This window comes from Chiloscyllium punctatum, chromosome 6, assembly GCF_047496795.1.
Source record: "Chiloscyllium punctatum isolate Juve2018m chromosome 6, sChiPun1.3, whole genome shotgun sequence".
NCBI lineage: Eukaryota > Metazoa > Chordata > Chondrichthyes > Orectolobiformes > Hemiscylliidae > Chiloscyllium > Chiloscyllium punctatum.
Genome location: NC_092744.1, coordinates 35,639,571 through 35,652,895, shown reverse-complemented (window position 1 = coordinate 35,652,895; position 13,325 = coordinate 35,639,571). Strand labels below are relative to the sequence as shown.

Sequence of the window (13,325 nt, the reverse complement as noted above, 5' to 3'; positions counted from 1 at the left end):
CCAGCTGTGCCTAGTAGCCAGAAACAGATGACAAGGACCACAAATTCTACTGTGACAACACAACGATCACAGGCTAAACAACTAAACAAAGGACAGCCAGAGAATTTCTCGAGGTTTGGCACTCATCAACCTCATCCCAATATACTTGCCACTACAACGAACTACCGGAAACATCTACTAGAAACAACAGGAACTGAACCAAATGACTTCCAGAAGGCACAGTACAGCAGCGCTTCACAGGGAAGCTCCAAAAGCATTGAAGATGTCACCTAGACAGGGGATGAAATGTCTGCAAATCAATTTCCCACCTCAGCAAACATACCCACAACTGTGGCAACTCACATTTTCTAACAACGCATTCCAACTAGCGTAAGTATTTTCACAGCTTTGTTCACACGGAAGTTCTAGGAATTTGACTGGGAAACAAGGAAGGAATAACAATATCGATCCAGAACAGAACAGAGCCTCAGAGAATTATTGCAGTTTTTTTGGTTCCTGGGACAGTGTTGCCAGTGAAAGTCAACGGTGGAGGGAGTGAGTGCTCAAGATGACGGATGAAGTGTTGATCAAGCAGGCTGATTTGTGGTGTCAAAGAGAAATGTCAGTGATTAATCAGTTGAAAATGGTTAAGGCTTGGTCACTTTCCACAGAGTTCATGTAACAATGTATCAGAGCTGAGGTGATGGAGTGGGAAACCATCACCATCTTGTGCCAAAAATATCTACAGATGTTGGAGATTTTATCTCTATCCTTACTGACTTGAGTTTCATTATGGCTCAGTAATGGCAAGCTATTTTAGGATACTGCTTAAAAATGCATTGCTGGAAAAGCGCAGCAGGTCAGGCAGCATCCTGAAGGGCTTATGCCCGAAATGTCGATTCTCCTGCTCCTTTGATGCTGCCTGGCCTGCTGCGCTTTTCCAGCAACGCATTTTTAAGCTTGGATCTCCAGCATCTGCAGTCCTCAATTTCTCCTATTTTAGGATACTGCCTTGATATAAAAAGCGTATCCCCACACCTCAAAATTTGATTTATATGCAAATTGGATCAAGGTTGCAATGATGTCTGGAGTCAACTGGTCATGGTGAAACAAAGTAAGCTGAGGTTTTTGGAGTTTATACAATTTAAGTGCAATGCTCTTGATCCTTTCCATCACTTGGCTGATGATTAGAAATATATTGACAGTGATAGTAAGTGGCTATTTTGTTTTGGTAGAGAGAATATACATGAACAATTTCCCATTGTTTAGTTATGTTGCTGCTGTAGTCTCACTTTTGCTTGGAGTGTGGCCATTTTTAGAAAACAGATCTTCACACTATAAGAGCTCTTAAACCTTTATTGCTTTCGGCCCACTGAGCCATTTATGATATCTCAGCAGTGAATTGAAATAGCGGAGGTCAGCATTTGTGATAGAGGAAACGGAAGGATCCCAGCAGACAGGATCATTCACTTTTTAGTTCTGGCTGATGATGGGTTTGGACACTTTTGCTCAAAGATGTTTCGGGCTCTATTATGATCCTCGCTGATGGTAATTCTGGATAAGTCAGATTCCAGAATAAAATCGAGCTTCACAGATCATGTATTTAAGATTTTTCGATTGATTAATAGATTAATGTCCATCCCCAGTTGGAAAAGGTGTAGTGAGCCGTCGTCTTGAACCATTGTATTCATTTGGTGAAGGTTCATTAGTGGCTAGTCACTGAAAGATATTCACACAAAGCTGCAAATGTTCTTGAATAACAGAACATAGTTTTAATACAAATGAAAAGAAAGTCAAAAGCTATATGAGAAGACAGTTAGGAAGATCAGAGCATGAACATCAAAATTAAGTTTCAACATGGCGAAATGTATTTACTTTTACTACAGGGATTCTCAAAGTATTCTACTGCACTTAAGTGCTTTCATGGAATTGATGTGCTTCGGTCATGAAAGGTTAAAATCAATTTGGAATCAACAAGACAACTTTAACAGAACTGACCCACCTCTTATTTGCCTAATTCCTGTCCATCATTTACAAGACAAAGCAGCAATGAGATAATACCCTCCATTCACACAAATACATCCAGTCCAACAACACACCATCTCGTCCAAAGCAGCCCACTTGATTGGTATCCCAAACACAGACTTCAACATTCACTCTCTTCAACACCAACACACAAGAGAAGCAGAATGTCCCATCTATATGACATACTGCTGTCACTCACTAAGGTTCTTTCGAAAGCACCTTCCAAACCTACAAAAAGGACTATTAAAGCAAATTCACAAGAACATCACCTGTGAAACTCCCCCCCTCCCCCCAACTCAAAACAAAAATCACCCTTCCTTCATTGTCAATGGGCCCTGGAACTCCCTCCCTAACAGCATTGAGAATGTATCTTCACCAAACGTTTCAAGACAACAACTCCCACATCTTTTCCAACTGGGGATGGGCACTATGATGATTAGATTCCCTACAGTGTGGAAACAAGCCCTTCAGCCCAACAAATCCACACCGACCCTCTGAAAAGTAATCCATCCCCCTCTGACTAATGCACCTAACAACCACGGACAATTTAGCATAGACAATTGAGCACGGTGGCTCAGTGGTCAGCATTGCTGCCTCACAGCACCAGGGTCCCAGGTTCGATTCTAGCCTCGGGTGACTATATGGAGTTTGCACATTCTCCCAGTGTCTGCATGGGTTTCCTCCGGCTGCTCCGGTTTCCTCCCACAGTCCAAAAATGTGCAGGTCAGGTGAATTGGCCGTGCTAAATTGCCTGTAGTGTTAGGGGCGTTAGTCAGAGGGAAAATGGGTCTGGGTGGGTTACTCTTCGGAGTGTCGGTGTGGCATGGTTGGACCGAAGGGCCTGTTTCCACACTATAGGGAATCTAATCTAATCTAATCTAATCTAATCCACTTGACCTGCACATCTTTGGAATGTGGGAGGAAACCCACGCAAACACGGGAAGAATGTGCAAACTCCACACAGAAAGTCACCCAAGGCTGGAATCAAACTTGGGACCCTGGTGCTGTGAGGCAGCAATGCTAACCAATGAGCCAATGTGCTGCCCATTATCCAGCTGGTGGCAATACTGGTTAAGCCAGACTCCGGAATTAAACCCAGCTTCATAGATTATATATATTTAATATCTGGCAATTGATTAAACTAGAGATGGACAATAAATATTGGCCCAATCAGCAACTTCCATAACCTGTGAAAGATTTTTAAGAAACTAGCACATTGTTTTGTCTGACAACATAGATATCAGACAGGACAGGACAAGACAGGAAACTTCCTTCTACACATTTTTTATCTTTAACATACATTTATGACAACAGATTAGAATTCAGTTGAATGACAAGTAGGAGTCAAGTAACAACCAGAACTGCACTGTACCATTTCTTAATAATTGGGTAATACATAAATTTATTTTTGGATAAATCAGGAACAACTTCTAATAAATTAATACTCAAGTCAGAATCTGGACAATATTTTAAGAATTACATCTAGTTAACACAATATTTTCAGAATACGTACTTTTATTTTAAGTGATAAAATCTTGTAAGATCTCATTGCATGAATGTATATCTGCCAAAATGGACACGAGTTCATTAAAAATAAAATATCAGTGTTCTACATTGTACAAAGCAAACACTTATCTTAACCATAGAAAGCAATTAACCTATAAAATAACCTAGAGAATCACAGTTTAACAGATCAAGGATTAAAACATTTCTAAAATGGTGATGATACTGCTCCTTCAAGAAGGTTAGGTTGTCCTTGGTTTTTTTATCCAGAGGGGTCGTAAACACAGATTCCAATGCATCTGCTTTGGATGGGTTTCAGGGCCAATTTGATTATGGTTAACAGATACTACCTCAGGTAAAAGGCCTTCAAGTTTTACCAAAACACTTGTACAAGTGAAAGGGGAGGGACCAGTTCTCCCAGCTCAGCTTTTCTCTGGTTTGTTTTGGTTTCAACAGTCTGGCTGTTCAGAGCTAGCTGCTGATCAGGTTTTTTTTGCAGTTACTGGTGAAAGAACAGTTCCACGATGATCCTCTCCCTCAATCTGACATCTCTCCCCCAAGAACCTGTGTTTGATTTTATCTTTTTTGTCAAGGGAGTATTTAAGGGGATGTTTGGTACAGCCTTATTAAGTTGTGATAGAACTATGTTAGTCTAAATTTGGTTCTCTTTTGTTCATGTGGAAATAAATACTGTTTTGTTTAATACTGAGTTGTTGAGCCAGCTGCCTCACTCCTGTAGTATCCACTTTACATCTGCTTAGAACAACTAGAAAAGTTAGGGTCGGGGCTACCTTCTTGAAATGTTTCGACAGGCTATGGCCTGGACCTTAACACAACATTCAGTAAAGACCATGAAAATAAGACATATTCAAGATGTACTGGAACTGCAATTTACAATTTTTTTTAATGGAATATTGTATCAGGTAAACCAAACAATTCTCTTGGCTAATACTGTGCAGTCATGAATGAATCCCAATTGCTGGGGATACCAATAGCTTCCAGATAACGCATAAAATATTGGGGCCAGCAGCAACTGAAACAGCACGTGAGATAGCAGTGCCAACAGTTTCCCAAGCAGCACATTAGAGAGTTGGGTCAGCGACTTCCAAAGCAGCACACAAAACAGAGGGCACAGCAGCTTCTAAAAACAGCGCATGAGAGAGTGGGATCAGCCACTTCCGCACGCAAGACCAGCAACTTCTGAAAGAGAAATCAGACAGCAGCATCATAACGTGAAGAGTGAACCTGCATGCAAAGGGCAGCAACAATGGGAGACACAAACCAACAGCAGAGCCCCTTCAATCTGTTTCTAGTTATCAGAGCAGAACTGTGACAGCACAGGAAAATAGGGAGATGATTGTTGAGTATTTCTTCAACATCTCTTTTGATTGACCAAGTTTTATGCAAAAAACTATAACAGCAGAAAATTAATAAATTTTTTAAATAAAAAGAGATGGCTAGACGGCTGAGGTTTTCAACTGTAGAGTGTCAGGGGAGCTGGTGTGATGGGGATCCTGAATTCAGTTTTGACGTAGCATCAGCCAGTGCCCAGGTCCAATACCCACCGCTATGGAGGACGTGAATGAATTCTAATAGCTTCCAAATAGTGTGCAATATCGTGAGCCAGCAGCCACTGAAACAGCATGCCAGTGTGCAGGGGGAGCAAACTGACCACAGCATCACAGTCTCGAGAGGGTTTGTGCATGCTTTAGTAAAATGAATAGCTTAGTTAGGGGAATAGATACTTCTGTGGAAGAGAGTCCCGGTTCAAGGTATTTCTTGAGCTAGACAGAAACAGAATGAAAGAGGAAGGATCCAATTCTCACGGCCCATGGCACAGGTAAAAGAAGGTTCTGCAAAGGGATTACAAGCCACCTGGGAGTAAATTAAAAAGCAGAACCACAAAGGTAAGTACCAGGCTACCAACTGAACCACATGCCATTTGGCACAGGATAAATAAGATCAGAGTCAAATTCATGGCTCAAAGAATGGAATGGGAGAAATGCATTCCAATTCATTGAGCAGTGACACCAGTACTAGGGAATAGTTCTGTTGGAACAGGTTTTGTTTGAACTGTGCTGGGATGAGTGAATGGCAATGCCAAGACTCTGTTCGATTCCAGTCTTGGTGAATGTGTGGGGTTTGCACATTCTGTGTGCGCATGGGTTTCTTCCAGGTGCTCCAGTGTTTGCTCATAATCGAAAGATGTGCAGGTTAGGTGGAATAGCCATAGTAAATAATAGCCATGTTAGAGGGTGTGCACACACACAAGGCTGGGATGTTCTTCATTGTGTTGGTGCAGGCTTGATGGGCCAAGTGGCCTCTTTCTGGACGTAGGAATTCTACAATAAAGCATAGGGGTTTAAACTAATTAGCTATTCAGGGTGGGTGCAATTCAGCAAAAAATATGGCCAAATTAAGAATACCTGAAAAGTTAAAGGCTCTTGATCTGAATGCGTGCAACATCTGTGAACAAGATAGATATCTGATCTGATGGCACAAACAAAAATATGACTTGATAATTATTGCAAAGATGCAGTTAGAGGTTGACCAAGACTGGAAGCCCCTTCCAAACCTCCTGCCCCTTACCTTAAACGTATGCATACTGGTCACTGATTCCTCCATCAAGGCAAAGAAGTTATCTTCCTATCTACCCTATCTTTGCTCGCAAACTTTATATATCAGAATGGTGACCCTCCTCAGTCTCCTCGACTCAAAAGGAAAACAACTCCAGTTTATATAATCATTTAACTAAAATTCTCCAGCCCAGGAATCATCCTGGTAAATCTTTTCCACACCATTTCCACCATAATTACATCCTTACTATGATGTGCACAATTCTGAAATCCACAATAATCTACTTTGGGCCGAACCAACTTTTATACAGTTCCAGCATAACCTCCCCGTTTCTTAAACTCTTTGCCTTTGCTAATAAAGGCCAATATCCTATTTGCTTTCTTAACCACCTTATCTATTTTAAATGATTGGTGTCCACGCACACCAAGGATCCTCTAATTCTTGGTGTTTCCCAGAATTCTATTTGTCATGCATTGCCTTACCTTGTCTGTCATGCCAAGTGCATCACCTCACACTCAACTGAAGTGAATTCCATTTGCCACTTGACGATCCCATCAGAATCCTCATCACTATTTACTACATCAATAATATTTGTATCATGTACAAAAATTGATAAAACCCTCCAATATAAAGTCTAAATCATTTATATTTACCACAAACAGCAAGAGGCCCTACATTGACCCTGTGGGAACCCACTGAATATGCTGAGTGGTCTTGATTAATCCCTGACCTCCAAGAACAGTTTAGTTCTATCCCTCAGAACTACTTCTAATAGTTGCTCCACCACTGGAGGTTGGACCAACCTGCTGTGATTTCTTGGTTTATCCCTTGCTCCCCTGTACCAACATTAGATGTCCTCCAGTCCTTTGCTATCTCTCTTGTTGCCAGAGAGGAATTAAAAATTGCCAGCACCCTGCTATTTCTTCCCTTGCTCCAGAACAGCCTGGATACATTTTATCTGGCCCTGGAGATTTAAAAATTTTTAAGCTTACCAGACTATCAGTACCTCCTTGCTGTCTCTGCTAATTTCATGAATTATACCTGTTCACCTACATTATTCCTCTCACTACTGAATGCCCACAAAAGGTATTCATTTAGTACCTACCTATATCCTCCAGCACCACACACAAATTACCACTCCTTAATAGGACTCTTACCCTGAATTCATCGGCAAAGTAATAATTTTCTTTCCATATTCTCTTTTTGCTCTTAATTGCCGTAAGATCCCCTTTCACGTTCTGCCTTCCTCCGGCGGCGTGTTATTTTAACCCTTTGGTATCAGCCATAAGCCTCCCTTTTTTTCTTTATCTAATCCTGTATAATCCTTGGTAATCAGGGTTAACAGAATGTGTTAGTCCCATCCCTTATTGGAACATGTTGGCCCTGTATTCTCCCTATTTCCTTCTTGAATGCGTCCCACTGCTCTGACACAGATTAACCTCAAAGTATCTGCTTCCAGTATGGCCAAATCATAGCTGATCTTATTCAAATAAAAAAAAAAGTTATGGGAAGGCAACTTAGCAGTTTGATTTTAGGTCCATTTTGTCCTTTCCCATTAACAATGTTGAATCTAAGAATCATACTGTCTGCAAAGTGCTCCGCTACTGATACTTCTACCATTCGAACTTCATGAACTAAAATTTAAGTCCAGGATTGCATACTCTTTTGTAGAGCTTTCTCTGTACTTGCTTAAAAAAGTTCTCGAAGATGCATTTGAAGAATTCCAGTCTGCTAAATCTTTCACACTGACTACTTCAGTTGATGTTGGGCAAGTTGGAATCGCCTATACCTATCCTTAATACTTTCACACCCCTCTGAAATTTGCCGACTTATCTGCTCTATTTGCAACTATTAGGGGGCCTACAGTACACCAGAAGAAAGTGAGGACTGCTGAAGAGTCGAGAAGTGTGGCACTGGAAAAGCACAGTTGGTCAGGCAGCACCGAGGAGCAGGAGTGTCAACATTTTGAGCATAAGCTCTTCCTGACAGTTTTCAACTCGGCCTATAGTACACTCCCAGCAATAAGAGTGCTTTACGCTAGCAATGAAGACAGTACAAAAGAGATTACCTGGAAATGAAGGCTCAACTTATCAAGAACTGCTCAACAGGTGAGGCAATTATTCATTGCATTTTAGAAGAATGAAAGATGATCTTATACTCTTACACGTTATGGTCCTAAGTTGGGTGCAGATCTGATCAACTTCATTTCTTACATCTTCCTTATAACAAATTCCTCTTCATCTATCTGAAATGTTCAACCCCATTCTAAGCTCATGCCCTCTGGTCCTAGCCTCTCCCACAAGGGAAATACCCCACCACATCTACTCTGTTGAGCTGTCTAAGAATCTTGTATGTTTCAAAAAGGTCACCTCTTCTAAATTCCAATAACAACAGGCCCGACATACTCAACTTCGCTTCATACCCAGTACTAGCTCAGTGAACCTTCTCTGAAGTGCTTCCAAAGCCAGTATATTTTTCTGTAGAAAAGGGACTCAAAATATCTTAGTTTTCTAGCTGCGGTCAACTTGTGCCTTGTATAATTTTAGTCTACTCTTGCTATGCCAATCCCTTTGAAACAATTGCCAATATTCCATTTACCTTCCTACTGAAGGAAGATGGAGATTGCTGGCTTTTTGTGATTCATGGTTGAGAACTCCCAGATCCCTAATCTGCAGCCTTTCTCCATTTAAATAACATTCAGCTGCTCTATTTTTGCTACTCAAGCACATGACATTACATTTCTCCACAAAATATTCCATTTGCTCAATTTTTGCCAACTAGCTTAATTTGTCTATATTCATCTGCAGACTTGGCATCATCATGACCACTGGCTTTCCCACCTTTTTTCTGTGCCATCCGCAAACTTCACAAAAGTACATTCACTTTCCTCATCCAAGTCATGAAAAACACTAAGTAACCGCAGCCTGAGTACTGTGAGCCTAATGGCTCACACAAGTTGTCATTCTGAATACATCCCCCTCATCCCAACACTGTTTTCCAGTTAAACACTCCTCTATCCATACTAATATATTATATCAACATCATGGGTTCTTATCTTCTGAAGTAGCTTAATATCTGGTACGTTAAAGTGCCTTCTGAAAATCCAAATAGAATACATCCACTGCTTCCCCTTTAACTATGCTGCTTGTTAGTTCCTCAAAAGAATTCTGGTAAATTTGTCAGACCCAATTCCTCTTTCACAAAGCCCTACACACTCTCTTTCTAAATGTTCTATTACATTTTTTTATAATATTATTGGAACATACAAGATTCTGTAAGGGCCTGCCACGGTTGGTGCTGAGATGACGTTTCTCTAGTGGGGGGGGGGGGGGGGGGGTTGCATCTTGAATTAGAGAACAGAGTTACTGGACACTCATTTTAAACTAAGATGCAAAGGAATTTCTTCTCCCAGACAATTGTGAACGTCCAGAATTTTCTTCCCCAGATAGCTGCAGAGGCTATAATCAGTTTAAGCATTTAAAGATGATATCGATAGCAACACTTTAATAGTAAGAAACTTCCTGACACCCTGCTCAATATTCTCTTTACCAAAAACAAATGAATTGATCATTCCCCTTCAGCCAAAAATATTCCAAGATATCTGCATGACTTCAGTTGTGGCCACTTGTGTATCCCCAATTATACTTGCTCCACCACTGGTAGGTGATGACTTCTGCTATGGAGACTCCAACCGCTTGAATTTCCTCCTTAGACCTTAACCACACTTTTCTCCTTTAAGACATTCCTTCAAGCCAAGGTTTATGTTGCATTATCTGTTTACATTGTATTATCTTAATATGTGGCTCCGTGTCCTACTTTGTTTTATAAAGCTCACGTGATGGGTCTTGTGCTTTAAGAGAAGGGAATAAACAGACAAGTTGTTGTGGTGATGATCAGAGCTCTTTCCAACAACTTCTGAACTTTGTACATGTAACAGAAAAGATGATGGAGACTCCAGTTAAGACATGATTAGAAAATAACTTCTCGTCTTAGGGAGGCAAAATTATAAACCAACCTTAGTAGTTTGCAAATACTTGGAGGTAAAAATTGATGCAAATAACACCTGCTACTAGTAAAAATCCAAAGTATACAAGCTCTGATATAATCAACAAGTATTTACCAAGAAGTTAAAAAAGGCTATGTAGCCGAGAGACGAATTGAAAACTTTTCTCCCATCCTTTCCATTCACAAAATCCTAAACAATATGAATGGGATCGTCAACTTCCATTGTCACAACGTGGTTAAAACCTTAACGTATTTATTCAAAGGAGCTTCGAAAAATATTCACCATCCGTTGATATTAATCACGATTATACAATGTACAGTACTTTAAAGCAATAATTTAATGTCAAGTTCCTCCGCCCCCAGGTTCATACTCCCATCTGTTTCCATTGCGTTCAAGTCCAATAGACATGAAGATTCATTGTGTTAAGACAGTTGAGGTTTGAAAAACGTCAAAAGGATTCGAGATCTAATAAAACCTAGAGGAAATAAACTCTTTCAACGCTTTTTCACCACTGAGCAAAGAAACGTGTTCGATATTTCTTTGTGCAATTATATCTAATCATATACATACATTAAGCAACCCATTTTCAAAGTAATACGCCTATACAGTTTTCGTCATTTTAACTTTCCTATGCACTTTTATGGCAAAAATAACATGTCTCCAGCCAACTGGCGTCAACATGCGTCCTTGTTTAAAAATAACTTGAAATTAGACTCCAAGCGCTTTTCTAAACTTGATAAAACATGACTGACAAGTAACAGCCGGCGAGGTATGTACTCGAATGACGTACTTGAAATAGTCGCTGGATGAAAAAGATTTTTAAACTCTTTTGATGCACAAAGGGCAAGAGAAATGAATGAGGAACCATCAAAATAGTTAGTTGTTAAACAGCCATTGAACGATTTTTATTTGAAAAAACAAAATGTTCAGTTAATAGCCGATTATAAAATAAAACTATTTTTAAAATAGATTTTAAAAAACTTGAGGAAATAAATACGAACGGCAAAGAACTGGAAGAAAAAGGCCTAGTGATTCGCCAGCAGGGCCTGCAGCTTCGACAGCGATTACAACCAAACTAGCGCCGATAGGAAGCCGCGCCGTTTCATTTTAAGCACACGGCAACACGCAGCCCTTAGGTCCGTTTTTAACGCGGTCTTAACACTTTAAAAAATAACACCAAAGCAAGAAAGCGACGCTTCCGGGGAATGGAGATGATGAGAGCTTTACCTTGTAAAATGCTCCATTGGAGCCGCGCACTTCGACCGTCAACTCTTCCATATTGGAAGCGCAGGGGAGACTGGGATGTGTTTCTAGAATTTGTACACACAGAAAGAGAGAGAGCGCGATTGGAGTCAGACACTAAGGCAAAGGGGTGTCAACATCCCGTCTATAAATCAACTCATTCGCTCTCAAATAAGATACTCAGTCTCCTCCTGACTGGTTGCTGGAATTGGTAAGGGTTTTCATCTCCAAGAATAAGTTAAGACTAATTAGTCAACAATTGCGAAGTGTAAAGCAGTCTGTAAATCAATTCAATCATACACTTGCTACTGTGATCTCACAGTCAGATGCATCATTACAGTTTTAAAACAAATTGAGATGTTCTTACCTGCAATTATTTAAATGCCAATTTGGAAAGCTGAAGCAGGTACCAATTTTTACATCCGGATTTAGCATTGATAACCCCTAGCCAAGATTCAGCATTGCCTGCCTTCACACTGACCTAACTTTATAAGATCACCATTCGATATTGAACTTTCCTGCCTCCCATTGTTCTCAACCCTACTCAAAGTAGCCGTAAACATCCAGATGGTGTTTATTTTTTAACCTGTATCTAGGTTTTCAAGATTAAACTTCCCTTGATCTTCTATATCAACAAGTCACTGTGGGTCACTAATTCACATATAGTATATGTGTTCCCTGAATTTATTACTACTCAGCTGTAATATGAGAGTGGGACGCCGAGATAGGAACACAGCAACAGAAACAAATGATTCAGCCCCTCAAGCCTGTTCTGCCATTCAATGAGATCATGGCTGATCTGTGGCCAAACTCCATATACTTGCCTTTGGCCAATTCCTTTAGTCCCTTTGGTCAAGTAAAAAGCTTTCTCAAATTTAAAATTAGCAACTGGTTTAGCATCAGCTGCTGTGGGTGTTCCAAACTTCTACCACCTTTCTGTCCAGATGTGCTTCTTAACATTTGCTGAATGGTCTGGCCCTAATATTCAGACGATATCCCCTGGTTCTTGAACTCTTTATCTACCCTGTCTTTTCCTATTAATTTATTGAAGACTTCCAACAGATCCACCCATAACCCCCTACATTCTAGAGAAACCATATTATTTATACAAAATTTATAGAATTCCTCCTCAAAACTCAAACCCTGATATTCAGATATAATTCTTATAAATCCATGTTGTACTACCTTCAAGGCCAATTTATTCTTCCTAAGGTGTGGTGCCTAGATGTGCTCACAGTACTCCAGTTGGGAGCGAAAGATAGGTTACAGTGCTAAGATTTTGCAAAGTGGGAGTTACCATAGGATTTTACTTTCTTTAAGAATAACAATTAGTTAATTTCCTTGTTACTTATATAATGAACTATGTAGTTGTTCAAAGTTTATATTTTTTAGTCCAATTAGAATTTCTGGTAGTAAAGTCATTTCTAAGAACTGAGCCAGCAACTTGAGGTTGTGATTGAAATGATATTCAAATAGAAGCTAATTGATAGCATTGAGTTCTAGTTGTTGTGCTCCTGAAGGACACACACAAGCATGCAAAACTCTAAAAATCTTTTAAATGTTCAGCAGAAATAAAGATATTATAAGGAACTCTTGCTGATTGAACGTACAAGCTATGTAAAAGGGACTGAAACCTAAAAGCAGTGTGAATAGTTCAGACACACTAAAGAGCTGGATCGGTTTACTGCAAGAAAAATGACCGTGAGCCCAGGAGGCTATTGGCTGGTCAGTTTAAAATTGACTTGGAACTGTTAGCCACCAGGACTGTTTTGACCTAAGGGAGAGAGAAATCGTAGAACTGCATCTTTTTGGTATTAATCACCTCTGCAGAAATCTAAAGAAATAGGGCTGCCAATGAAAGTGACTCATGAACCAAATCTGTGAATAGAGAAATGAGAGATCCTAAAAACAGAGGGCAGAGGTTAAAAGACTTTGATAGTGCATGTGGTGCGATATTTGTACAGAGCTTGATGCTGAAAAACTTTTGAGAGCT

General features: G+C 40.1%; 1 protein-coding gene across 4 annotated transcripts in view; it reads right to left on the bottom strand.

The window, feature by feature from the left end:
* fxr1 (FMR1 autosomal homolog 1) overlaps positions 1–11,420 on the bottom strand; it is a 110,741-nt gene extending 99,321 nt beyond the window's left edge. For all 4 annotated transcript variants that reach the window (XM_072572432.1, XM_072572433.1, XM_072572434.1 and 1 more), the window contains exon 1: positions 11,318–11,420. In XM_072572432.1, coding sequence (XP_072428533.1) covers positions 11,318–11,368 — 51 coding nt within the window. In that variant the 5' untranslated portion in view covers positions 11,369–11,420. The remainder of the gene's footprint in view (positions 1–11,317) is intronic.
* Between the last annotated feature and the right edge of the window lie 1,905 nt (positions 11,421–13,325).